The 26,908-nt window shown below is 53.4% G+C and overlaps 2 protein-coding genes across 3 annotated transcripts in view; one reads left to right on the plus strand and one right to left on the minus strand.

Annotated features, from left to right (window-relative positions):
• Positions 1-25,098, plus strand: LOC125089911 (pyruvate dehydrogenase phosphatase regulatory subunit, mitochondrial-like). Of its 2 annotated transcripts, XM_047712400.1 has the most exons (11): positions 3-217; positions 7,073-7,361; positions 8,506-8,639; positions 13,168-13,249; positions 13,346-13,509; positions 14,189-14,310; positions 15,322-15,439; positions 16,145-16,294; positions 17,762-17,954; positions 20,124-20,201; positions 20,889-25,098. In XM_047712400.1, the coding sequence occupies exons 2-11, from the start codon at positions 7,138-7,140 to the stop codon at positions 20,953-20,955; spliced, it is 1,332 nt and encodes a 443-aa protein (XP_047568356.1). In that variant the 5' UTR covers positions 3-217; positions 7,073-7,137; the 3' UTR covers positions 20,956-25,098. The 2 variants fall into 2 exon arrangements, with proteins under 2 accessions (XP_047568357.1, XP_047568356.1); XM_047712401.1 differs by lacking the exon at positions 7,073-7,361 and having other exon boundaries at positions 1-217.
• PDPR (pyruvate dehydrogenase phosphatase regulatory subunit) overlaps positions 18,762-26,908 on the minus strand; it is a 37,333-nt gene continuing 29,186 nt past the window's right edge. The window contains 2 exon segments of the mRNA XM_047712394.1: positions 18,762-23,311; positions 24,219-24,401. Of these exon segments, the coding sequence (XP_047568350.1) occupies positions 22,907-23,311; positions 24,219-24,401 (588 nt within the window). The 3' untranslated portion in view covers positions 18,762-22,906.

A 26,908-nucleotide genomic window follows, 5' to 3' on the forward strand; every position in this document is an offset into this window, starting at 1 on the left:
GCGGGAGCGATCTCGCACCGGCGTACCCTTGTGGGGGCCGTAAAGCGCGGAAGGTCGCGGTCCCCGGCGTTCCCCGGAACTTTTTACTCCCTCTGCCCCGCCTCTTTCCCTTCCCCGTTCCCCGCGTTCTGGTGCCGGGAGCGCTCGCAACTGTTGTGGCTGCTGTCCCGCTGCCGCCGGGGTGGTGCTGACCGCGGAGCGCTCGGAGGCCCGTGAGGTAAGGAAACCGCGGCAGGGTCGCTCTGGCCTCCCTTCGCACGTCTCAGCGCCCCCTTTCCGCTCGGCTCTCCCTCGGGGCTGGTCCCGGCCGCCCTGCGTTTCGTGTCGCTTGCGCCGGGTGGCCTCAGGCCTCTGGCGGCCCGGGCCGAGAGGGATTCGCCTCATCTCTCCCAGCCTGTCGGCGGCTGTGCCCCGTTCGGCCGAGGTGGGCCGGGTCTCGGGGACTAGTGCCCGGCTGCCCCGGGGCCTACGCAGCGGCCCCTCAGGGGGCGTCCGCCGCCTCAGCCCGACGTCCAGAGCGCCGGCGGTGACCGCGCTTCGCGCTCCCGGCCTCGGGCTTGCAAGCCTCTAGCGCGGAGGAGGCCGGGCTCGCGGGTCTCCGTCTGCTGCGGGCGCAGTTGCTTTCCCGCCTGGAGACGTGCTGCGGTCCGCCTGCGCCTCACTAACTTGCAGGACTGCTGCAGAGTGCGGCAGCCAAGTTACCGGGGACAGTGTAGGCGCGGGGCAGTGAGCCGTCTTCGTGATGCGTGAGCACTCGGCACCGATGTGAAGGACATTGAGGTGGGATGCGGGCATCTTCAGGTGTCCTTTGTCGGTGTGTGTGAGCGTGGCGTACGGGGCTGCAGAGGGAAGGAGGTGGGGAGCCGCGCCCCAGGGCACACCTGGCCGGCACACCTGGCCGGCGCTGGCGGTTCGTATTGATTTCTTAAACTTGTCTGCTCACCAGGTGGCACTTGTTGAGAATTACACGGACACAAGACAGGCAGGGTCCGACTCTCCAGAGGCGGAGCCTGGGAGAGAAATGTCCTGGGGGGCTCTAGTGCTTAGGCAGGTGTGGGACCCGCTGTTGGCCGCTCTCCGGTCACCAGTCTTCGTTGTCCCCAGCGGCCCGTTTGTACACACGCTGTGACCGTACAGAGGAACGACTCAGAGGGACTTGGAGCTGCCCTCTTGCTCGTGTTGGTGTAAGCAGATGTGGGCATACCTAGTCCCGATATTGAGTTTGCTTGGCAGATAATTTTTCTTCTTAGTGGAAAACATTGTAGGGTCATCTTAGTTTTTTTAAAATATAATGTGTTTTGGGCGCCTGACTTGTTTAGTCGGAAGAGCATGTGAGTCCCGAATGGGGTGTGGAGAGTACTTAAATGAAACTTAAGATACGTATTTTTAGACACACACACACACACACATTTTAAATCCGGTTATCGCTTTTCTTTCCTTGTTTTTGACACCTTCGGTTTCTTGTCTAGTGACTTTCCCCTCTCTGCCGTCAAGCTTGGCCTTGGGTTTTGCTGCCAAACCTACTTGGATGCTCTGGCACCTGCCTTTCTTCGTTTGCATCTACTTTAAATCCTTTTTGGTTCTTGTTTGCCTCCACCACTCACTGATTCTTTGAAGGTCATGATGTACACAAGGTCACAAATCCTCTACTTGGTTCTCATCACCCTAGGCTTTTTTTTTTTTTCCCCCTTCCTGGATCAGTCTAGGTTTCTAACATTGTTTATTTCATCTTGAACCTCATCTGTTAATACGTGTCTTCTGTGACATTTGCAATTCCTTTTATCCCGCCAAGGGATGTGTCTTGTGGTTCTGTCCTCACAGCTACCGCTTCTGTACTCGTCTGAAATTGTTTGATGGGTAGCAGGGAGTAAAGATTCTAGGATAGACTTTGTGGTGCCATCCTGACAGGGTCTTACTCCTGGCTCTGCCACTACTTGCATTAGAGAAACTTGGTCGAGTTCCTTCCCTCAGCCTCAGGTTCCCCAAGCAGTAAAAAAGTTTTAGTGCCTTATAGGGTTGTGAGTTTTAAGTCAGTTGTACACTTAATGCAGCATCTGGTAGATTGTAACTGCCTTTGAAAATATTCCCATTTTCTTTTAAAAAATTCTTTCACGTGATTTTGGATATCCCCTCAAATCTGAGGGCCTAGCCTTGGGATCTCTGAGTCCTCATTGAACTCCTCCCTCCCCACCCCCGGTGTGTTCTCTCTTCTCATCCATTCAGCGACTTCTATTTCCTAGGTGCCTACGCTGAATGCTGGGAAAAGCATGATCAAGTTATATCATTGGTCCCAGCTCCCAGAGAGCTCCATGGTAATAGGACACTAAAAAGTACTACTTACTGAGTGCTTCTTAGGTCCAGTGGCCATGTTTTTCCTTCTAGTCTGATTGGGTGTTTGTAGCAGCTGTGTGAGGCAGGTTGTCCTTGCTCGCCTCATGGATGAGGAGCCCAAAGCACGGGGATGGAATAACTTGCTGCAAGTGGTAGAGCTAATGAGAGGTGGGCGGAGGCTTTCACACCCCCAGCTGTCTGCCTCTCTGTAAAGCCTACATTCTCAGCTGGGCTGTTGGGCTGTTTCCCTGATTGACGAACACGGTCCAGGAAGCTGTGCTGGGAGGAGCCCAGGGTGCGATGGGAGAACACACAAGGGCCCCCTGACCCAGTGCTGGGGGGAGAGGACTAATAAGATTTCAGGCTGAGAGCCTTGGTGGTTACCTTTGTTTGGGGGGTGGCGGGAGAGTGGCGGGAGCTATACTGTTTGGTTAGAGGAACAGTGTGCCCGGATCCTGGGGCAGAATCCTGTCCTGTTTGAGGAATTAGTTACAGAAGGTTCAGCCTGGCTCCAGAGAGAGCAGAGATAAGAAATGAGCCGGACAGTGAAGGGTCCTGCACTTCCTGCGAAGGAGATTGCCTTCTCCTGAGGGCATCAGAAAGTCACTGAAGAGTTTTAAGCAGGGGCGTGAAACAAGATTTTCATTTGAGAAGACTGGCTCAGGGTCCTGTGTCGGATTGTGGGGTGTGGGGAGAACGGGGTGCGGAAGCCCCGTCAGGAAGCTTCTGCGGTAATCTGAGCATGGGTGGCCGCCTGTACTCAGGTAGCCGCAGCAGCGGGGGTGGGAGAAGTCGGTCCACCTGAGGGAAATGAAGCTGTGGAATCCTTAGTCCTTGCAGGTTGGCTGCATAGAGGAGCCAAGAGAGGAGGAGCCCAGGGTAACGCCAGGGTTCTCGTATATGGGAGTCCCACTGGGGACACAGAAATGGAGAAGATTTGGAGATTGAGGAGGATGGGTTTCCCTGTTGGATGTGCCCATTTTGACCTCTGGGAGCCCAAGTGGACTTGCTGTTGTTCACTTGGAGGTGCAGACGCAAATGTTGGGGCCGCTGTGGGTTGGGCCCTCGGTCACGGTAGGCAGTGGAATCCCCCGGAGAGTAGGGGACCGAGGGGAGTAGCTGGTCCCAGAGCGCCGTGAGGGACATGGACTCGGAAAGATGGACAGGGCAGAGCAGCCAGCAAAGATGTGGCCAGGGTAGTAGGAGTCAGGATTAAACCAGGAAAGAGGGTGTGAGTAGAGGGAGCGATGGGCGACATGCGGTGCTTGAAGAGGACCTTATGAGGAGGGGGCCAGTGTTCCCAGAAGTTGGCAACATGAGCCTTCTTGGTGAGAGCAGCATTCCTAGCTCGGGGGGACAGAAGCCCAACGGCTTTGGGTTCGGGACAGACAGGAAATGGGGAGGGAAAGGGACAGATCATACAGGAAGCCCTTTCCTGAAGGTATTTTTCAAGTGAAAAGACAGGTTGTGAGTTCACATTAAGAGTCACTTCTGGCTCGGGACGCCTGGGTGGCTCAGTCAGTTAAGTGGCTGCCTTTGGCTCAGGTCAGGTCATGATCCCAGGGTCCTGGGACCCAGTCCCGCATTGGGACCTTTTCAAGGCAGGGAGCCTACTTCTTCCTCTGCCTGCCACTCTGCCTGCCACTCCCCCTGCCTGTGCGCGCGCTCTCTCTCTGATAAATAGATAAATAAAATCTTCAGAAAAGAGAGTCACCTCTGGCTTGACCGCCGGCAGACCGTGCAATCACTAAGGGACAAGGGAAGAAGGACACAGGCGGCGGCACTCGGGTGCAGAGCAGGGCAGCACACGGGACTGCTTATTTCGTATGATGGGAAATCATTGTTTTAAATTTTATTCATTTATTTGAGAGAGAGACTGCATGCATGTGCACATGTGCCTGTGAGTGGGGAAAGGGGCAGAGGGAGAGAGACTCCCGATACGGGGCTCGATCCCCTGACACTGAGACCATGACCTGGGCTGAAGCCAAGAGTCCGACACTCAACCAACTGAGCCACCCAGGCACCCTGATGGGAAATCATAATTGCCTTCTATGTTTGTGTTTTCCGCCAAGACCATATTTTGTATCATTTAGCATTTTTAAAAGGAAAAATCGCTACTCAAAGACATTTATGGAGGCTATGTTTTGTTTCTTCAGTGGGTTGTGGGAGGACTTGAGCATGTGAAAATGCTGAGGGTCAGGAGGGCACTGAAGGCACTGGAGGAGGAGTTGGGTTCACGGACCTGGGTTCCCGGGGAGGAGGGGGAGGGTTCCGGGGCTCTTGCGGGCGATGAACTTCGGACCCTCTGAGGGAAGGAGAGATGGTTGCAGATGCCAGTGGGATTGTCGGTGGTTTCAGGGGAGGAGATGAGCCGGGTTTCCTGCTTTGAAGGAAGAAAGAGAAGAGGTGGGGTCCGAGGTCTGGAGAGGTTCAGAAGCACAGAAGTTGGTGCTGTGGCCATGAGGTTGCAGGAAGAAGCTTCTCTCTTGAGACCGTTGGGCAGGCACCCGGGGTGCAAGGAGGCCTGGTGACTACCACCAGGTGGCCGAGTGATCGTCCCTGGTTGGATACCATTTGACTTGGGACACGGTGTAGGCCTTGCTCAGACTCTGTTCTGAGATGCTTGTGGTGGATGGGCGCCACACCTTGGCCTTGGGCGAGTCGGGCTGTTTGGGGCCCGCATGCTGCTGGGCATGCTCTCTGCCGGGGCTCTCCTCGGAAGTGCCCCCCGCACGCTGGTGACCCTGCCGTCCCCCGGCATGTCCCTCTGCAGTTTCCTGAACCTTGAACAGGCCTCTGCTTTGCTGGGAGAGTAGTTCTCCCAGGTGACCCGATCCCATACCCTTCTGCTTCTCTGTCTGATGATGCTGGTCACCTCGTAGCCACGTGTGCTTGGTCCCAGCCTGTGACACCTGAGGGTGCGGGATAAGCCAAGCCGGACGCACCCACCCCTGCATCTGGGAGGAGGCCTGCCGGTCCTTGAGTCTCCCTCCAGCCTGCGGCCTGTGCAGACACGGAGCGCGCCGTCCCTCGCCGCGGCTTTGGGTCCTCTCTCTCCTCTTCCAGGACCTCATTCTTTGTCACCACCTCTCCTTCCGGACCCACCTCTTTCCCTTTTCCCGGCCCTTCCCGCCAGCAGTGAAGCAGGCTTCAGGGCCCGTGCCTTTAGAGACCAAGAACCTTGTTCTGCTCCCGATCTTGCTGCTGGCTGGTGCTCTGCTCCCTTCAGAACAGCAAGTGAAGGAGCGGTCCTCACTCCCTCATCTCCTCGCTCGGGAGCTTGCTGTGGCCCCGGTTTCATCCCGAGCACTCCCCTGGGAATTTCTTTTTGGGGACACCAAGGACCTCTGCTGTCCCAGCAGACCCTTGTCCATCGTGCTGCACCCTCAGGCACCTTCCGTAGGGAACAGCTTCTTAAAGCCCTTTTCCTCTCTCGGCTTCTGTGACACCACAGCCCAGGCTTCGTTCTGCCTCGCCACAGCTCCTTCTCTGTCTCTTGAACCATGTCTGTTTGTCTGGATGCTGTCCGTCTCCCCAGCGCTCTGTCCTCTGCACGGTACTTCTTCCTCTTCCCAAGCTCTGCCTGCTGGGGAGCCTCAGGGTCCTTCTTGTTCCTCAGCATGCTGGGTCTCCAGATACCCGCGCTGTTCCTTGGCTTCAGGCCTGCATGTCTGGCTGCTGCTGGTCCTTTCCCCGTGGATGCCCGCCAGGCGTCTTGCGTTTAACCCGTAGGGTGGCTGTTGGCCTGCCTGCGCCCCTTCACAGCCTCCCTCCCGCTCACTCTCCTTCCCCACCTCCCTCCCCATCCCTAGCCCTTCACAGTGTGGTAAGTGGCATCAGTTGCTTAACCCAGAAACTCTGCCATCATCCATATTTCTCCCCTTGCCCCATTTTAACAACCCGTTCGTTGGCAACTCAGTTCTGTCATTTCGCGTCCAGAACAGTCCAGTTGCTCTGGACTCACTGCCCTGACTCCACTGCCACCATCCTGCTCTGAGTCTCCGTGCCTTCCCTCTAGGACTATGGCGGTCACTTCCCAGCCCTGCTTTTCCTCTTGTCCTCTAGTCCTCTCCCACGGTGGAGCCCGACTGGTCTTGGAAAAGCATATCCGATTATTTCATTCCCTGCTTCAATATTTTCCTTTGCACTTGTACTAGAATCCCAGCTCGTCACGATGGCATCCAAGGGCTGTGTGTCCTCGCTTTCTGCCTGCCTCTCCGGCCTTGTCGTGGGTCCCCTCCGCTGATCATGCTGTGGGCACATTGGCCTCCTTTCTGTGCTGGGACTTCTAAAGGTCTGCTCACCCCCCCCCCCCCCCCAACTGGGGCCTTTGCACATGCTTGTGCCTCTGTCCCGAAGACGCAGCCCGCTGTTTCCTTGTCACCATCAGGTCTCTTTTCCAATGTCCCCTTGTTCCCTTCCGTCCTATTTGGCATATGACTTCAGTTATTCCAGCACGTTGGCTCTGCTCCTTGTTTGATCTGGGTATGGGCCGCCCCTGCCGTGGGCACCCTCACAGACACTCCGACGCCCCCTTGCGCTCTGTGTCTCTAATGAAAGTTGCATAAAGTTGTCGTCGTCCCCTGCTGTCTCTACAGCTGGCGAAGCATCTGGAACTGTGCAGGGCATCAGACGCTGGCAGAAAGCGTGGCTAGCTGGTCTCTGTCGCCTCCTCTCCCTTTCTCAGTAATCCTGAGCACGGAGTACGGGGGAATGAAATCTGGCTACTTTCTCCGTCTAGAGTGAATGTCGGGGACCTCCGCCATAGCCGAGTGAGAGCACACCCCCGAGCTGGCGACAGACGGGATGTTTTTCCGGTTGCTGTCGGCGGTCCGAAGACAAAGGCCCGGCCGAGGATGGCGGAACTGGTCGTCAGGGAGGAGCGGCGCGTCGGCTGCCGAGGCGCATTCCGTCACCCTGCCCACCCAGGCGCAGGTGGTCATCTGCGGTGGCGGGATCATGGGCACGTCCGTGGCCTATCACCTCTCCAAGATGGGGTGGAAGGATATTGTCCTTTTGGAGCAGGGCAGGTAAGGAGCAGACGCACGCGGCGTGGGGCTGCGTTGCACCCACTGCTCGGGCTCCCCTCGTCCCCTCCCCTCCCAGTAACACGGGCCCAGCAGTAGCCAGGATGACTGGCACTAAGTAGCGGGAGAAGAGCCACAGAAAGGCTCCTGGACACGGTTTCGCGATGATTATGCCCATGTTCTTCGGCTCAGAGCGAGCTGTCCAGTTCCAGCACGGCAGGTCTCCTGAGAGGGCGCGCTTCATTTCAGGGTCACGGCGCACCTCGCCGTCTTGTCCTTTCCACTGTAGTCCACAGCAACACCAACCCTGTGGCTCGGGAGCTTCCTCCGTGAGCCGAGCTGGAAGAGGCTGCGGGTCTCTGCTCCTTTCCTTCACGGGGCTCACGCACTCGAGTGCAGTGGTAAAGGGACGGAACAGTCTCGAAGGTCGCGCGGTGTGCCCGTGCGCCTCGGTCCAGGAGGCGTGTTGCGGAGTGGGGTCCCGGTAGAATGTCATGGATCCGGCGGGTGCCGCATTGGTTAACTGAGGTTCGTGCTCTGTTCAGGCTGTCTCACTTTTCCCCGAATGTCCCCTTTCTGTGCTGTTGCCTACCAGATAGTGGATGACCTTTAACACGTCTGTTGTATTTATTTCTGAGTAGGCAATACATGTACCTGACTCCATGAAAATTGTAAAAGAGTGTACAGGGGAAAATCTGCCCCCCACCTCCCCGATTCTAGCTGGAAGTTTCCCTCGCTGGAGGCAAGTTAAGTTCCTTGTGTATCGTTCCAGATTCTCCCCGCGCATATGAGCGCGTCTGTATCGGTCAGCTCGGATGTGTGTACCTGGGCATTCGTTTGTTATTTTTTATACTTTTTTATTCAGGTTGGTAGCGCACCTTAAACAGCGTCCCTCCCCTTGCCTTGCTCGTTAGGGTTGTTCCATATTGTTGCAGAAAAGCTTTCTCTCGTTCCTTTTTCTGTGCCCGTGTGGAGTATCCCGCCGTAGAGGAGACTCCGGGCTGCTCGGTGCCACTCCTATCGGTGGATAGGGAGGTGGCTTCCGCCTTCTCAGCTGACGGACGATGCCGTATGAGGGTCTCCGACTTAGCTACCGTCCCGCTGGGGGAGTGAGTCCACCTCATGGCATTTTGGATGCATCCTGCAGGCTGGCTGCTGGCTCCACGAGGTTCTGTGCTGGCATCTTGAGCACCGCCAGGCACTTGACCATCGAGCAGAAGATGGCAGACTATTCCAACAAGCTCTACCACCAGTTAGAGCAAGAAACGGGCATCCAGACAGGTAAGCAGGTAATCCGCCGCCCGCAGGTCAGCCTGTGGCGCGGACTCCGGGGCTCCGGGCCGTCTGTGCCCGGCGCCGCATCGTCCTGTGGGTTCGGTGGTCAGGGCTTGAGTCCCAGGCCGGGCACTGCCACTCGTCGGGGTCTTTTCCTCGTGCGAGTCTGTCAGCGTGTTGCGCTGTGTCCCGTTTCCCTGCCCGCCGGTCAAGGGGATCCGTCCTTACCCCAGATCCTTTCCAGAGCCTGTCATCCTCAGGATGTGAAAGGCTCCCTGGGCCATTTACAGTGACTTCACTCACTGAAGTCTAGCAAGTGGCCACACGTGGCTCCTGAACGAAGCCGCCGAGGACTTGCTCCCGGTTCGGTGTGTGATGGTGACATCGTGCTCTGAGCCGCGGCACCTGCCCAGTTGCTCTGAAGGCTGTTTCTGACCAAAGAGCTTAAACAGTAGGTTACCCCTCATGTGTGTGGTCAAGGGGAGAGACCCCAGGGAGTCGCGAGCTAAGTATAACCGGAGCAAGTAGAAGGGGAGGGCCGAGCCCCGGGACAGCCCCACACGGTCACAAGGTAGAGGCACGTCTGTCTGCGTGTCGTCAGGTGACGTACCGGCCGGAAGCCCAGGGGCTGATGAAACCGTTTGGTGGCCACGGGAGTTGTCCTGGGGGAGCAGCGGGGTCTAGAGCTGAAAATTCAGGGCGCCCGTGTCCGTCAGGGTTGCTCTTCTGAAGACCCGCATAATTCAGTCCCAGATGGTTCCAGGCCGATCCTGGCGAGGTCGGTAGCAGCCTGACGTGCTTGCCCGCTGACGCGGCCCTGCCGGGGGTCGCAGCGTAAGCACCGCGGATGGTCTCCTTCGCTGCCCGTTCAGCGCTTATGTGACCCGCGACACGGCTGTCGTTGGGAAGGTGAGAGTTGACGTACTCAGAGTTTTGACGACAGGCTGAGGTTTTATGGCATTTCCCCTTCACAGGATTCCTACTCTGGCGAAGCGTCCCCTCGCGTGTAAATCTTGGATCGAGCCTGAACGTCTGGGAACTGGGAGCGGGTGGCTGTGTTTGTGCAGAGGGGAGATGCCAGGAGAGGAGCTGGAGGAGGGGAGGGAAGAGGCCGTGGCCCTCTGCCCAGTGGATGAGGCTGGTGTCCCCCTCTCCACCCGCCCACGGTGTCCTCAGACTTGGCCGGGCTTCCCCTGGAGCGGCGCGGACTCTGAGTGAAGATAGTAAAAGGCATCCCCGCTCCTCACCACCTCTGCTTTTGTCACGGAGGATGGCTGCTGCGTGCAGGACGGGGGGGAGCGGGTCCCTTTTGGTTGGATTTAATGTGGGGGCAACGGGTACTTGAATCGGGTGGGGAGCAGAGTTGGAGTCGGGAGAGGGTCTGCCTCGGGGGCCCCCGAGCCGGAACTGCCGACTTGCGGTCCCGGGTTCGGTTCCTCGTGCTTTGCCGAGCCCTGCGTCGCTTACCTGCTTGGATGCGAGAGGAACCCGGGTCGTGGGCCTCTTGTCTGTAAGGGAAGTTCATCTCACTTGAGTTCTGGGTCCCTTCCTGGAACCACATTTTGGGCCTGGTGTGTCCCTGATGCTTTGCAGGGCAGCAAGGAAGTCAGGCCGGGGAGGGTCCAGGGGTCACGCTAGTCTGTCACCCCCGTTGCGGTTCAGCCGTGGTGCAGCGGAAGGGGACGTGGGGTCCCCAACGGAGAATTCTGTTACCCGGCAGGATGCACAGGGGGTCAGTCGGGGGACTGGTTTTGAGCCATTAAATGAAGACACGTGACCTGTGTACAAGCTGGATTTCTGGATATTACACGCTAATCCTCAGAGAGCGTGCATTTACGTGAGGGGTGTCTTTGCTCCATTACTAATCTGACACGTCACTACTTCAGATGAGGCAGTCCATGCAGATCTCGTGTCTCCAAAGTTTGCTTTACCTTTTGTTGGTGTTTATCAGTTCATCATATGCTCTTCGTACCATCTTTTGTATCAGGAATTGTTTGTTATGTGTTTTTTTTTGTTTCATTAAATACAAATATATGTTTAATAATCATTAAAGCGTATTATGGAGGGCTCTGTGAGGCAGCTCATGTGAATAAGTGCTTTGGGGCGCCTGGGAGGCTCAGTCTGTTAAGCATCTACCTTCAGTTCAGGGCATGGTCCTGGGGTCCTGGGATTGAGCTCTCGGTTGTGCTCCCTGCTCAGCGGGAAGCCTGCTTCGCCCTCTGTCTCTTTCTCCCACTCATGCTTGCATGCGCACGCCCTTGCTCTTTCTCTCTCATAAATGAATAAAATCTTTTAAAAAAAAAGTCTGCCTTTCATAACCGCAGAGGAGGGTGCCCCAGTTTGTGCTGTTGGTTTGTCCACTTCCCATTACCTGACGTTCATAGTATCCTTTTTTGGTTGTTGGAGTGATGCAGTACAGATCCCTGTAGGCTGCATTTGTTTTTTCTTGCTATTTCTAAAAGACAGAGTTCTAGAAGGTTGATGATTTGAGCAAAAAGCGTTCATATTTTCAACTCTGATAGGTATGGCCAGATCTGTCCCCGAAAGAGCTACCCGTCACCAGCAGTGTGTGAGCGCGCTTACTGCCTCAGCGTCTCCTCAGTACTATATATGGTGGTTTTTTTTTTTTTAAATTTGTTTATTTGACACAGAGAGAGATCACAAGTAGGCAGAGAGGCAGGCAGAGAGGAGGAAGTAAGCTCCCTGTTGAGCAGAGAGCCCAATGCGGGGCTCGATCCCAGGACCCTGGGATCATGACCTGAGCTGAACACAGAGGCTTTAACCCACTGAGCCATCCAGGCGCCCCTACATATGGTGTTTTCATTCTACTTTCTTGTTAACTAATCTCTCTGCCCAACGTGAGGCTTGAACTTATGACCCTGAGAGCAAGAGTTGCGTGCTCTATCAGCTGAGCTGGCCAGGTGCCCCACGTTGGGTATTATTTTCATTTTTACTTATATGAGAGATGGAAAAAGTTATCAGATTCCAGTTTGCATCTTTACCACTTAAATATTATTTCTTAGGTTTATTGGCCATTTGTATTTCTTCTCTGACTTGTTTTTTTTTTTTTTTTTTAAAGATTTTATTTATTTATTTGACAGAGATCACAAGTAGACGGAGAGGCAGGCAGAGAGAGAGAGAGGGAAGCAGGCTCCCTGCTGAGCAGAGAGCCCGATGCGGGCCTCGATCCCAGGACCCTGAGATCATGACCTGAGCCGAAGGCAGCGGCTTAACCCACTGAGCCACCCAGGCGCCCTCTGACTTGTTTTTTAATATCAGATGTCTACCTTCTCTTACCAGACTTGAGCAGTTCTATGTTATGGCTTCAAACCTGGAATAAAGCACATTTTATGTCAGGAAGCTCTAGACCAAACTTTAAAAGTCCTCTGTGGGAAGACAGTGGACAGGGAGGCTTGTGAAGCAGTGACAGACTGTTGTGGCTGGTGGTTCTGTTGGGAAGAGCGCAGTTTGGCCTCATGCGTGTGCTGTGATGTGCAGCTTTGTGCACAGCGGCCCTGTCCTCCCGGGGGACTGTTTGCTGGGGAGTGGGGAGTCACTGCTAAAGCCTTGTCTGCAGGTGAGACTCCGTGTGATCAGCCCCCTCACTGGCCACGATCACCGCACTGGCCTGGTCTGTCTGCAGTTTTTAAAAACCAGTCTCTGAAATTTAATCTCTGAACTGAGACATTCTTGTCGTGTCAGGGAAGGGCATATTTACCTGATGATATCAAAAGAGACGAGAAATATATTTAAGAGATCCTCCTGTGCCGTCTTTTAAAAAGATGGCCTGATTGATTTAGCTTTTTCATCATCAGAACTGAGGGTGAAGTATGTTAGGGAGATTGTCACTGACCCAAGCGCGATCAGGGTTGTGTCAGGTATGCTGACTGCGAAGACCAGGAATTGACCCCGGCCAACTTGGACAGAAGGGAGTTTGTCGGAAGGCCGTGGGAGCCAGTCGAGTTGGCAGGAGGCTGCCAGCTGGAGGAGGGAGCATAGAGGCTGGACCAGGGGGAACCCAGTGCAGGCAGCCCCTCAGCTGAAACGGGGCCCGTCTGGCCAGGATGCTGCTGCTCCTGAGATGACCGGCCTCCAGCCAGTCACCCGCTTGCTCCAGACCCAGTATCCCACCCAGGAGGGTCTGGTGGGCTGAGCCCACTGGCTGTGCTGCAGTGAGAGAGGGAGGGCCCAGCCCCTGGGCACCGGTGTTGTGAGTGGCCTGCATCGGGGTCACACTCCCACCAAAACCACGGGGAGAAAGGCTAAAAAGACTGAAGAAGGAGATGGGTCCTGGGGTACATTCCCTTTCAAAAAGCTTTGTAGCAACAGTATCTCTCATTTTTATTTTACGAGTGATTATTTAAGATGTACATGAAAATCCAACTCGATCCTCCCAAAACCCTAGCTGAGGATGTCTGGGTGGTGGTGGTGCCAGGACCCCTCACTGGTCTTCGAACTTACAGTCTAGGGGGCTTGCCCCCCTGACCCCTGCGGGAGGCCTGGGCTGCTCAGTCTGGGCTGGTTTTCCTTACAGGTTACATAAGGACGGGCTCGGTCTTTCTGGCCCAAACTCAGGACCGGCTGATCTCCCTGAAGCGCATCAACTCAAGGCTGAAGTACGTATGAGGCTAGAAGCCTGTCCTGATGCTCCTGTCAGACTGACCTCTGCCAGAGGGCCATGCATGTCATTGTCCCCTTGTGTTCTGCGGCAGTGTCATAGGCATCCCTTCTGAGATCATCTCTCCCAAGAAAGTCGCCGAACTTCACCCTCTCCTCAACGTGCACGACCTGGTGGGGGCCATGCATGTTCCTGAGGACGCCGTGGTGTCCTCTGCTGACGTGGCTCTTGCCCTGGCCAGTGCTGCCTCCCAAAATGGTAAGCAGGTTTCTGGGTGAGGAAGGAAGAGGTTACATAAGAAGGTGTCTCACAACTGGCAGTGACACCAGTTCAGCTTCCATTTCTGAGCATTGCCTCTTAGAATGTTTGTTTGAATGTACTATCTGTTAATAAATGTTTCCTCAGGGCCACATTTTTCTTAATAAAGTTCTAAGGAACTGCTTTCTTTTAGTACTGATCAGTGCACTTCAGGCTTATGGGACTCCCCCCACCCCCAAGAACATGAGAAGCTCCAAGGTCAAAAGACACAAGTGGACTAAATCCACAGCTGGTTGTGTCCTGGGGTTGGAATGAACGAGGGGAAGACTAACTAGTGTCTACGGTGTTCTGCTCTTTGGATGAACTGATTCATGGTGTGGGTGCGTTAGGATTTAAGGTGCTTTATTTGAACTTTTTCTCCCCTGCCCCTTTTATGATTCCTGGAATGGAGTTGTGTACTAAAGTTGCCCGCTGTTTTAAGTCTTGGAAAAGGCCCATTGATACAGTCTCAGGATGTGGTTCCTGGGAGTTTGGTTTTTTTGTTTGTTTGTTTGTTTGTTTTTAATAAATCACTGATGTAGCTTTTTCAGCGTTTCTCAGGGGTTGAGAATCTGCTACAGAGACCTTAATTCTGGGCCATTAGTGGATGGATGCATCAACTTTCTTTACCTTGGAACAGGTGTCCAGATCTATGACCGGACCAGTGTTCTTCATGTAATGGTCAAGAAAGGTCAAGTTACTGGTGTGGAGACAGATAAAGGACAGATCGAGTGCCAGTATTTTGTCAACTGTGCTGGTCAGGTAGGTGAGCAACTGTACTGGGTCACTGATTTTCTCACTTCACTCTTACCTCTGGGATTTTAGGTATGGAGATGTAAGGTTAATACAGTTATGATTCAGCAGTCATCACGGACTACCTGTTCCTTGTTTGGACTAGAAACCTCAGAATTCTCTTATTCTTTTTTTTTTTTTTTTTAGATTTTATTTATTTATTTGACAGAGAGATCACATGTAGGCAGAAAGGCAGGCAGAGAGAGAGGAGGAAGCAGGCCCCCTGACGAGCAGAAAGCCCGATGCAGGGCTCGATCCCAGGACCCTGAGATCATGACCTGAGCCAAAGGCAGAGGCTTTAACCCACTGAGCCACCCAGGCGCCCCAGAACTCTTTTATTCTAAATCAGAGGCCTCTAGCCAGTCCTCAGAGAGGAGCACCAGTGGTGACCTTTTCCTCCCGCCACCCTGGGTTAATCGGTGCCAGGAAGTCTGCGAAATGGTCGGGCATTGACAGAAATCCTTGGCGTTGGGTCTCCTTTGGTGTTTCATTTCATCCTGCCACCTAGCAAATAAAGCACAGGGCTATTTTTTGTGTCGGGAGTGTGGATTCGGTTCAGAACCCTAAGCTGCTTCTACTTTTAAGGCAGATTGGTCCCTTGCCTCCCACTCTACAATCTTCAGAGGACTTGGGGTGCTTTTTGCCTTGCAAACGTCACAGATGACAGAATCTGGGATTTGTAGGTACCAGGCGGTATCAGGCGTTTTGTTACAAGGGCATCACTTGCCCCCCCAATGAGCTCCTTTTATGAGTTGCTAAATCTCTCGTTCTTTGGTCTAAAATTAATTGTTATGGTTTAAACAGGACCATGTTGCTCCCCCGCCCACGTAACTAAAGCAGGCTGCACCTTGGCTTCCCACACCTGACCTTGGGGCAAGCGCACACACAGGCCACCTGAAATTAAGCTCTGGCAAGCGGCTGAACATGCTCATTTGTCTTTTTTTCCTCTTCCCACCCACCAATCAATCTGTCCATTTGTAGTGGGCATACGAGCTGGGTCTGTCCAACGAGGAGCCGGTTAGTATCCCGTTACATGCCTGCGAACACTTCTACCTTCTGACTCGCCCCTTGGAGACCCCTCTGCAGAGCAACACACCAAGTGAGGACTTACACTTTGTTTTTAATCTTGTTTCCTTGCCACTGTCCTGTCTTCTGAAAAAGAAGACTTTCTCCTCAGGATAGACAGTGCTCGGAAGAGCCTCGTCTCTTCTGGAGCATGTTACGGGGGAGGCCGACCCAGTTCTACCTTTTCTCTAAGGACTCTTTATGAAAGGATGGACAAAATGGGCATTCCACCGAAGCAGTGTTTTGGTTGGTTGGTTTTGTAAGCTGACTGCAGCCCCACACAGAGGTCCAGGCTGAGAATATTTGCAGTGTAACCTAGAGTTTTTGACTGGAACGGCGCACACTGTAGAGGGCTTCTAGGTGAGCTCCAGTCCGGTTGCTCTGTGGCCCCGAGTGCCACAGGAGAGGGCTTGACATCATCTGGAAGGTCTCGACCCCAAGAATGGGCTTGCGGTCCCCCTTTTCTGCTAGGCTTTCCTGCGGCACTGCGGCAGCGCCATAGTTCGGTTGCGAGCACCAGTCAGAGCTTCTAGATAACTGATCGGAGAAACGGTGTCCCCTGTGAATCTGAGAGGGGCAGGTCCTCCCCCATGACCTCGAAAGGTCTGCATTCCCTGGATGCTCTTTGGCTAATAAAGCTAATAATGAGTGTCTGGGTTCTGCTTTTTCTGTGCATTTAGAGAGCTGGCCTCCCTCTAAACCTTCTATCCCCCACTCCCTTGTTGTTTCTCTTCCTCAGCTATTGTGGATGCTGACGGAAGGATTTATATCCGGAACTGGCAGGGTGGCATCTTGTCTGGGGGCTTTGAGAAGAACCCGAAGCCCATCTTCACTGAGGGCAAGAACCAGCTGGAGATTCAGAATCTGCAGGAAGACTGGGATCACTTTGGTGTGCAAACTAGGGGATAACTGTAATGCCCCGTGTTGTCTAAGATGCTGTCTTTTTGAAAGCATTTTCAAGAAGAGTTCATTCTTCGATCTTTGTAACAGCCCCATGAGGTGCTCACAGAAGGTAGCCTACAGAGTTTGCCTGTCGAAGGCTGTGGTTACAGGGTAGCAGATTCTGGGGACAAAGATCTTGGTTAAGGGACTTCTGGCCTATTACTGTACCTAAAACAACTGCTAAAATTCTAGGCTAGGAGGGAACCTTTTTGTAGGCAGCTTGGAAAATTAAATTTTTAGAAAGCAGAATCTTTTTGTTAATACAGTCTTTTAGAATTTTTTTTTTTTTTTTAAGATTTTATTTATTTGGGGGCCTGGGTGGCTCAGTGGGTTAAAGCCTCTGCCTTCGGCTCAGGTCATGATCCCGGGGTCCTGGGATCGAGCCCCGCATCGGGCTCTCTGCTCAGCGGGGAGCCTGCTTCCTCCTCTCTCTGCCTGCCTCTCTGCCTACTTGTGATCTCTGTCTGCCAAATAAATAAATAAAAATCTTTAAAAAAAAAAAAAAGATTTATCTATTTGACAGAGACACAGCGAGAGAGGGAACACAAGTAGGGGGAGTGGGAGAGGGAGAAGCAGGCTTCCCTCTGAGCAGGGAGCCCAATTCAGGACTCGATCCCAGGACCCTCAGATCATGACCTGAGCCAAAGGCAGACGTGTAATGACTGAGCCACCCAGGTGTCCCTTTTAGCTGGTTTTTGTTTTTATTGAAGAAGAATTGACCTATGACACTGTATTAGTTTCGGGTGTATATCACAGTGATTCAGTATTTATATGCCCCTTGATTTTGTAATTTTTTTATTTCCTTACTAAAAGGAAATACAGATAGTTAATACAGTCCTGTGGCCCAGATTCCAAAGATATGGTGTATAATGTAGAGTTTCCTCTCCCACCCTTAATGGACTTTTTTTTTTTAATAAACTTTTTATTATGGGAGATTTCAGACTTTTAAAAGTGCAGGAATAGTATACAGAACCCTCTGTGTACCCACCTGCCAGCTTCAGTCTGGTTTCATCTGTTGCCACTGTCCCCTGGAGTAATTCCCAGATGCCGGGCTGACTTTCCAACAGGCTGGTGACCTGTCTTTTGTAGCTGTTCCAGCTTGGGAAATCCTTGCTTTTCCCCAACTACCAGTCCCTTGGAGACCTTACTTGTCCTCTTGTGTGTTGTGTGCCCTTCCACAGCTCCTCGCCTTTCTAACGAGTGTCTTTTTTCTCTGTCTTTATGCCAAGCACTTCATAGGTTTGTCCCTCAACTCCAGCATGGTTTCTGCTTTCTGACTCAGGCCATTTGGCTCTTCTGAGAAAGCCTCCTTCAGGAGGTTCTCTGTGATACGAGGGAGTCGGGAAGCAGGAGTCGGAAGGTTTTGAATCCCCTAAAGCTGAGGACTGTGTTTGGGTTTGTTTTCACGGCTCAGAGCCCCTGCTGAGTTCCCTCCTGCGTCGCATGCCCGACCTGGAGACCCTGGAGATCCTGAAGTTGGTGAACTGCCCCGAGACCTTCACCCCGGACATGAGGTGCATCATGGGCGAGTCTCCTTCGGTGCGGGGCTACTTCGTCCTGGCGGGAATGAACTCTGGCGGCCTTTCGTTCGGTGGAGGGGCTGGGAGGTAAGTCTTCCTTGCTCTGCCCCCGTTTGCCGGGTGCTTCCTTCCTACAGTCACTTGTGCTCCTGCGGCGCGTCCCGGGGTAGGCAGTGTGGCACGTTAACAGTGAGGAGTACCCGTGATCGGGAGAGTTGTGCCCTCAGGTCATCACTGTGGCATATTCTGGAAGTGTCATTGTGCACAGTGTTCGTGAACCCTTCCTTTGGAATTAGTCTGGGAGAGTGTGGGATGTACGTTTGTACTGAATGCTGCCATTCAGTTATCTGGAAATTTAACAAGTAGGTTTGGAAGACACGATGAGATTGTTAGAGACCCATTAGCCAATCTACGGATTCACAGATGTAGTCGCTCAAAAAACCGCTGGGTAAGTAAAGTCCAGTGACTGAATTTTTAGGTCATATAATGAAAGATGTGGGTGCTTCTCTATTTTCTTCTCTTCCTACTATGTGAGCAAGCACGGACAGAGTCTATTTTGCACACCAGTGTGGGCCCTCAGGTGATGGGTGATATGTCAAGTGTCAGGTTCTTACTGTGTAATCAGTAGGCAGAAGGGGAGGTCAGATCCTTCAACAGAGATCGGAACCTCAGGACAGTAACCAGAGGCTCTCCCCAGGCTACCACCACTGTGTGGAGGTTTCACGATGCCTCTAGCTTACCCTTGGTTTCCATGTGGTTTTCTTCCTCTTTGGTTTTCTTCCTCTTTGGTATCAGTGTAAATGGTTTTATGGAAAGTGTTTACCTCTTGGCGATGGCCAAATACATTTATTGAGTTACTAGAAATGAACATTTCATAATTGGACACAGCCAGAGTAATTAAAATGTCTGTTTATTCATTTACAAATTTAGTAACATGAAAAGGAAATCTGAATTGCAATCTGGCTTGATAGAAACACAGTGCACAATGTTAATACCACATTCACGGAGGCAGAAATTCACCCCGGGTACCTAAAGTCACCAGAGTTCTCAAGAAAAAGTCCCATCCCCTAAAGTGCCTCAGATGTCTTCAGCACCACAAGCTGACACTGCAGAGGGACCGAAAGGGGCTAAGCCAACTGCACACTTAGAGACATAAATAAGGAGTTACAGCCTGAACGATAATCACAATGGCATTTCCTGGATCCCAAGAGGAGGCTCGAGAGTGAAGCATTAACTGTGCTGCTAGAAACCCCTCCGTGAAAGAAGCCGCAGAAGCTTTCTCCCCTCATCTGTCTGCTCTGGGGGAGGGAGGCGGTGGCAGGGTGCCTGGGAACCCTCAGACTGAAATGAAGTTTCTTTTCATCCCACACCCACAGTGGGACATCCTGGCGTAAGGCACGAGAACCGGGCTTGAAAAGAGGTTCTCCCAGCTCCAGTTCTTGGTGTGCAAAGGAAATCCTGGCATAGATCTTTTGAAACTGATGCTAAAAATATTCTTCCCACCCTCTTGTAATTTCTGTCCTTGAGGGACAGAAAGCCGAGAAGGCAGAAAAGGTTTGTGAAGGGTAAAAATAGGTACCTCTAGATATGAGAAAGCCCAGGAAGAAATGTGTAATTCTTCAAGGGGTGCAGATTCTCTGCTTGGAGAAGTCAATCACATTATACAATGAATAACTCTGGTGTTTAATGAACAAAGAGAAGGCAAAGACATACAAAATATTTAGTTCTCTTGAAAAATAGTGCATTTGTAGTGATGAGGGGCTGCAGACGCAGCCGTGTGCGGATGACGGGGAGCCTTACAACTCAGCACCTTGAAGTGGAGGAGGCCGAGGGGGGCTGCCGGGGAGAGCCCGGGGCTCGCTGAGGCCTCCCTGCGAGACACGGTTAGCGCCCCAAGACTCCCGGGTCAGCTACCGTGCCTGCCCTCTGCTGTGCTGCTCCGAACCCACGCGCCTGCCAGTGACAGTTCTTCACTCGTGAAAATGTTCCCCGTGTCGTTCTGATAGAAGACTTGGGGAGGGAGGTGGGTGCAGGGAGGGGGAGTGTGCCGAAGGAAATGGAAACGTAGGAAAGTTCTCCAGTACTAAGCAAGGTGCCCACACCTCCACCTCGGATACCAGAGGGGCCCTTTGCTGCTTCCACAGCGAGACAGCAGGCCGAACCCGGGAGCTAACCCTGGAAGTCAGCCAGGACGCAGCCTTCTGGGGTCAGAATTATGACGACAGATGATAGAAGCTTCCCTTTTATCTCCCTCAGGTTCTCAGCGGAGGGTAGAGACTCAGATGCCGGCACACGTGTCCATCAGGCAGAGGATGAACCGAGCCAGAAAGCAAGGTGAGGGGTTAGCTCTCCAGTGAGGGTCAGCTGCTTCCAGAAAGCTTCAGTCCCGCCGCATGGGGGCGCGGTGAACACTGCAGATACGCTCAGAGGCTGGTAGTGGAGGAAGGAGAGGTTACTTTTCACTCGCTTCGCTGCCTCAGAGGGGAAAGAGGTAAAGCTGTTGGTCTGTACAAGGTAGAATCCACGGACACCAGATCTCCTGGTGAGAAGCCAAGTCCCCAGGCTTCTCCTCCCGCAGAAATGGGGTAACCGAGGTTAATCACTGAGCCTAGTGGTCTCTGTGCCCCTGTTCTGAAGGGCAGCTCTTGTATTCGGGGGCACAGGGAGGGACCCCTGCCCCCAGCAGAGCACTAGAAACGTAGGGGGACTGTTTGGTTCTCTCTCCTGGAGCAGGTCCCCTGTGCGGTGCTCTGTGGCTCCAACACAGGTTAGAGGACAGCAGCTAGTTCTCATCCCTTGCTCTTAAGTTTTCCAAATTAGAGCGCTCTGGTACGCACAGGGAGTCTCTCTGCTGCAAGCTTCCACAGAAGACAAGTGACCGTGGTAGGGCCGGGAACCAGGATTTACACGTGGTGCCAGGAAGCGGGGGCTTAGCAGGTATTTCAGGGGAGGAGAGGGGCCGCAGGGACCCGCAGCCCTGAGTTTTCATCTGCCTGAGGCCGCTATGCTTTGTGTTTCTAGCTTCAAAGAGAAGAGCGCAGAGGCCCTCCCTCAAGAGAGCACAAGATCAAGACAGCACAAGAGGTGACAGGGGATCCTTTCAGAGAAAAGACCACGTGTCTGAACACAAAGTCCCGTTCACAGCAGTCCGGATCCCTGGGGTCTCCAGGGAGAGGTGAGTGGTCATCCGCGGTAACGCACGGGGCCTGACCGCCGCGGGACGACGTTGTCAGGTGTGCGGGGAGGCAGGGAAGAGTCCTCCCCCTCACAGTTACAAACAAAGAGGGAAACTACCAAATTCAGACCGACGAAGTCGGACTTAGCCAAGAGATTTCAAGGGCGAGTGTTCAAGTGTCAGAAGCAAAGTGTGTGTGTCAAGGTCCTCAACATAAGTAACTAATAAAGCCAGAATGTCTTTTAGATTCAACCTGAAATAGTTTTTCATTTACAAAGATGAGTGTGGCACAGAGTATAGGCTGCCTCTAGCGCGCCGCGTTCCTTCCTCCGTCGGGCCCCTGCTGTCCAGTGGGGCAACATCTCTCTGGGAACAGAGTTCTACCTACCTACTCGCTTAATAAATCAACTAAGACCTCCTTAAGCAGTCAGTGATCAAGTAGGAGTTGTCTGGCTGGGGAAATGGCAAGCAGTGTCTAGAAGGAATCTGTCTGAGTAAACAGAACCCAAGAAATGCCACAGCAGACACAGCTGAGAATTCTAAGTTGCTCTAAAACAAAAGGCTTTTTAGTACAGAGACCTGACTAGAGCTAATGCATCCAAGATACCAAGAAAACAGTTCAAAATCTGTAACAGCAGAGGTGGCCCAGCTGACCCCTACCTAACAGCATGGAGGGCCTTTCCGGTGCCCCAGGCCCTTTTCCATGCCGGAGCCCCAGAGCGCTGGCTGGCTGAGAGCAGACTCAGGATGTACTCTCTCCACGCTCAGAACTCAAAGCAGACCCATGGCAGGGGCGTGGGGGGTGGTCAGCGCTGTGTGGATCTGTCTGTTCTGGGCCAGAGGAAGCCGCATTGGGGAGGCCAGCAGCTCTCTCGAACTCAGCACGGCCAGCGAGGTTTGGTTCCTCAACCAAGACCGCACAACCATCCTGTTCCAAAGGGACCGCAGTGTTCACTGGCTGAGGGCCCACTGCACAAGGGACAGGGGAGGGAGGATGGACTAAGTCAAATGCGCTTGGAGAGACTGAGCTTAAGAGGCAGAAAGCAGCAGCAGCGTTCTAGCAGCAGGAAACCGCCTTGGGGCTGTGCACCTTCTGAGATCAGACCCTTGCAGCCGGGAAAAGCAACACAAAAGGCAACATGGTTTTTCCCTTTCCATCACTGGCTTGTTTACTCAGGCCGACAAACGCTCTTGGAGAGCTGAGCGAGACATGGAGAAAATTTGAGGCCGGTGGCCCCGGCCTGACACTGTTAACACCCAGATTGGTAGGGACCTCGGGATGGTGCCAGGGCCGCTGTTCACTAGAGACCAGACAGCATCCACGGGATGCCTCGCGGGGGTGAGGTAGATGGTCATCCTCCTACTCGAGGTACCAGGGGGCCAGCCCACGGCACAGGGAAAGGGAGAGGGATCCGCCTGGCCCAGCAGCATGGCCCGCGCTCGCACAGGGCTGAGCCACATACACACAGCGAGCGACTGCTCCGAGAAAAGTCGGCCTCACGGAACTCCTGCCCTGAGGCCTGCACACCACCAGCTTCCCTTGCTTCAAAACACAGCATTAAAAATCCGACTGTCCCGGTTACCTACTTCCACAGGTGGAGCTGGCGCCTGTCCTGCCCATTAGACATGCTTCTTGTCACCACGGGAATCTGGGGGGCGAGGAGGAGAGGGAGGAACGGCCCGGAGTGAGTGGTAGATGGAAAAGTGCAGAAGGGAGGGGGGAAGGTGGAAGGAGAAGAGGTTGCAAAGCAAAAGGTTTAAAAGCAGGTGAAGTTTAAAATGGCATCAAGGAGCGGAGAGCTGGGAGGCGGAGGGGAGCCCTGCGGTAGGGTGTGGGGTAGGTGGGGAAGTGAGGCCGCCAGCATTACTTCCCGTGCAAGTCACTTAGCTCTACGTCGTCCTTTCGGCGCTTGTGAGTGAAGAGCGAGGTGACCGGGTAGAGCTTGGCCTTGGCCTGGAACCGGTGTCCCGCGATGTCAATCTCATACTCTCCCCGGTTAATAAAATCTGCTGTCACCACCTGTTCTTCCCCCGTGTCCTCGGAAAAATTGTGTACAAAGCCCAAGCAGACGTGGCGCTCCAGGGTGTAGCTGTAGGCACTGCTGGTGGTCTTGCCCGCGTACTGCCCGTTGCGGTAAATGGGCTCCCCCCACCATGGCCAGAGGTCCAGGTCGGTGTCGTGGTCGTCCAGGATGAACATGGTGAGGCGTTTGTACACCCCGTTCTGCTTTTGCTGCAACAGAGCATCTCGGCCAATGAAGTCCATCCCCTAGGAAAGAAGGCAAGGCTGAGACGGGACGGCCGTGCTGGGTGCAAAGGGGCCCCTGGCGTCCCTGGCCTGGGGCAGCACTCGGCACCCCCCCCCAAACCCGGTTTCCCACTGCATGAAAAACTGCGTTCACCATAGTAAAGACCTCTTCGGGGACCTTCTGTAACACAAGCATTTTTCAGATTTCAACCACAAGACCACACAGAAAATATTTAGGAAGAAAAATCCTCCAAACGTACTCACTAGAATTATTTTAGAAAAACTATGTTTTTATCTATGTAGAATCTCAACAAAAAGCCCACACACGTACATCTATAGTCAATGCTTGTAGGTTCGCATAGGCAACCTAAGCAGGTATGAACAGATAAAATGGTGTGTTTTAATTTTCTTGATACTCTTTGCTATTTTCCAAAATTAGTATTCATTACTTTTATATCGGAGAGAAAACCGTTACCTGTAATTGTGCACGGAGAAGACTACAGAGCTGTACTGCAAGGGAAGGCCTAAGATCATCTGTGCAGCAGGAGCGAGTGCGGGGAGCCCGGCTGGGGGTGGCGGGGAGAGGAGCACACGCTCAGAGGGAGAGAGAGCAGCTCGGGGTGCAGGTTGGTGGGGGGCAGACGTGGGAAAGAGATTTTTCACTAACATCCTCTTGACCTAGCACTTTTCTAAAAAATGATGTTCCTATTTACTTTGAAAAGAAAGAAAACTGAGGTAGCTGACTCTAAGAGGAGTACAGTGTACAAAGGTCCATGGCATGGAAATGGAGAAACTTCCCCAACAGCCCTCCGTCTGCAGGAGCGCCAAGCAGGATGCCTTCCACCTCAGCCGCTCCTTTCTGAGGCCACGTACACTCCTGCGGCAGGGGGTGGCTTGGGGGAGCCCTTGGGCCGCGCAGATACAGTACCTTCTCCAGTTTCACCCGAGATTCTCGTCCACATTCCAGGGGGGTGGTGAGGGTATTTAAATCCTGACCCCAGAAGGCAAAAAACTTCTCAATTCGAAGACTACGAAGCGCATAGTACCCAGCATTCCGGATTCCGTATTTCTGCCCAACACTCATCACCTCGTTGTACACGTGCAGGGCATACTAGAGGGGGAGACGAGAGGTCAGTGACTCGCACATCAGCTCGACGTGGGGGTGTGTCTGGCAGTGCCGATGGCAGGCCTCCTAGACTCTGACAAGGCAGAGGGTGTACGAAGTTCTCAGGATGTCTCATCTTTGACAAACCAAAGCATTATCCCCCCAGGGGTGATGAGCCAGGGTCCCAACCCCAACATTAAGCTCCATGAAAGCAGTACCCCATCTTTCCCTTCCCTCCAAGGCCTAGAACAGGGAGCAGTCCTCAAGGACCAATCCTAGACTCGTGCTTACCCCCGCGGCACGGCCAGGCCCATCCCTGCCCCTGCAGCAGCTCACTCATCCGCCACGGGCTTTGCTCTCTCGCCCCGCTTGGCTCCCCTGTGACCCTCATGCACTGCCCGGGCTAGGAAATGTATCACACACAACTCTGCCCAGTCTCTGACTTTTTCACAGAGAACATCACATCCGGACACCCAGATCAAGTCACAAAGGAGCCAGGAAGGCAGCCCAGCCCTACCCGTGTCCCACAGCAGCCAGCCTCTCGTGGCATTCTTTTCTTGGTTCTAGAAACCTTAAGTATCAGATACCTTAAGCAAAGTTTTCCAAATGGAAAGTGAATGCTCAATCCCTAACTAAACACGCTGTGTAGAATCTAAAGCCCAGAACAGATGATGTTATTTGCTAGAAAAACTGTGAAACAAAAGCCAAAACGAGAGATTGGAGAAACGCTGTACGATCGCACTAAGTGGAACCCAAAACAATGAAGAAACGCAAACCCACACCCACAGAAAGACCAGAGTTGTGGTTCGAGAGTTGGGGAGGGTCAGGAGGGGAAGTGGAAGGAGGGGGCAGAAGGTACAGACTCCCAGGCAGGAGACAAATGAGAGCTAGGGAGGGAGCAGACCACCTGATGACCCTGGCGGGGACCCTGCTGTGCAACAGACATAGGAGCTGTTTCAAGAGTGAGTCCCGAGTGTTTTCGTCACAAGGAAAACACCTGGGGCGCCTGGGTGGCTCAGTGGGTTAAGCCTCTGCCTTCGGCTCAGGTCGTGGTCTCGGAGTCCTGGGATGGAGTCCTGGGATGGAGGCCCGCATTGGTCTCTCTGCTCTGCGGGGAGCCTGCTTCCCGCTCTCTCTCTCTCTGTCTGCCTCTCTGCCTACTTGTGATCTCTGTCTGTCAAGTAAATAAATAAATAACAAAAACCAAAAAAAAAACAAGGAAAACACCTTGTGTGCTCTTCCCTGAGAGATGACCGATGCTCGTGGAACTTAGCACAGTGGTTCTTCCACGGGGCTGGTCAGTCCACCAGGCCGCGCGTGCAAATCTGTCCAATGATACGTGCCCACGACAAAACCGGAAAAACACCTGGCTTCCTCCTCGGTGTGGAAGTCCTTTCCTCTGGTGGGGCCTCTGCCCTGCCAGATGCATTCCTCCAGCTGAGGCAGCAGCCGCTGAACAGGCCACCCGCGGGGACAGCCTCCATGCGACCGCATCTGCACACCGCTATGGCCCCTGTGGCCCAGACACCTGCATGGGGGCAGGCTGAGGGGAAGTGACAGGGACACGGCAATAATGAAGGGCCCGCATCCCTGGTGCCTTCCGTTCAGTGCTTTCCAGTCTCGAGCTGAATACTGAAGAGGAAGGCCAGGGAAGGACTCAGCAGGCACCCGGGGCTGGATGAGAAAAGCAGAACCCGAGCGCGCACTCATTTCCTAAGTGCTGGGGCTTCAGTGTGAGCAGAACAAGAACCGGCCATCTGCCACATTTCGGAACACATTTCCCTCAAAGAGACCAACGTAGTTGACAAGTAGAGTTCACATGGCTTTGAACCATGTGGGTTTTGCTTCTACATGGACTTTTGCGCACAGTACGGGGCTGTAAATGTATTTCCCTTAGGATTTTACTCATAACGTTTTCTTTTCTCTAGCTTCCTAGATTGTAAGAGGACAGTACACAGTACACAGCACACGAAGTATGTGTCCGTCAGCTCCTCGAGTGATCAGTAAGGCTTCCAGGCAACAGCAGGCTATTAGCAGGTCACGTTTTTGAGGAGTTGAAAGTTCTATGTGGGGCTCTGACTGGGGCGGGGTGGGGGTGCCCTGACCCCCATGTTATTCAGGGGTCAACTGCATAACCTTCTTGAGGATGAAAGCCAGCTTGAGAAGAACCCAGGCATGGCACAAATCACCTCTTGGACTCATGGAAAATCATAAAAACAGGACCAGCCCAGGATAGTCAGACATTGAAACCAAGGCCTTAACTAATGAAGCTACTGGAGCCACAGAGCATCCCCCTCTTGACCAGGTCTGGCCACTTAATGACACGGGCACCCAAGCGGCAAAGCTGACTGATCATGTGGCACTTCAGAATCGATCCCTGCCTGAACAGGCACAAGTCAGCTACCGCTGCATCAACTCTTCCCAAATTGTGACTAATCCCTTCATCTTAAAACCGTTATATCTGTCTGGACAAGGACATAAAATTCCATGGGCTGGCAAATGCCTGCTTTAGC

This window comes from Lutra lutra, chromosome 17 (assembly GCF_902655055.1).
Source record: "Lutra lutra chromosome 17, mLutLut1.2, whole genome shotgun sequence".
In the NCBI taxonomy this organism is placed as follows: domain Eukaryota; kingdom Metazoa; phylum Chordata; class Mammalia; order Carnivora; family Mustelidae; genus Lutra; species Lutra lutra.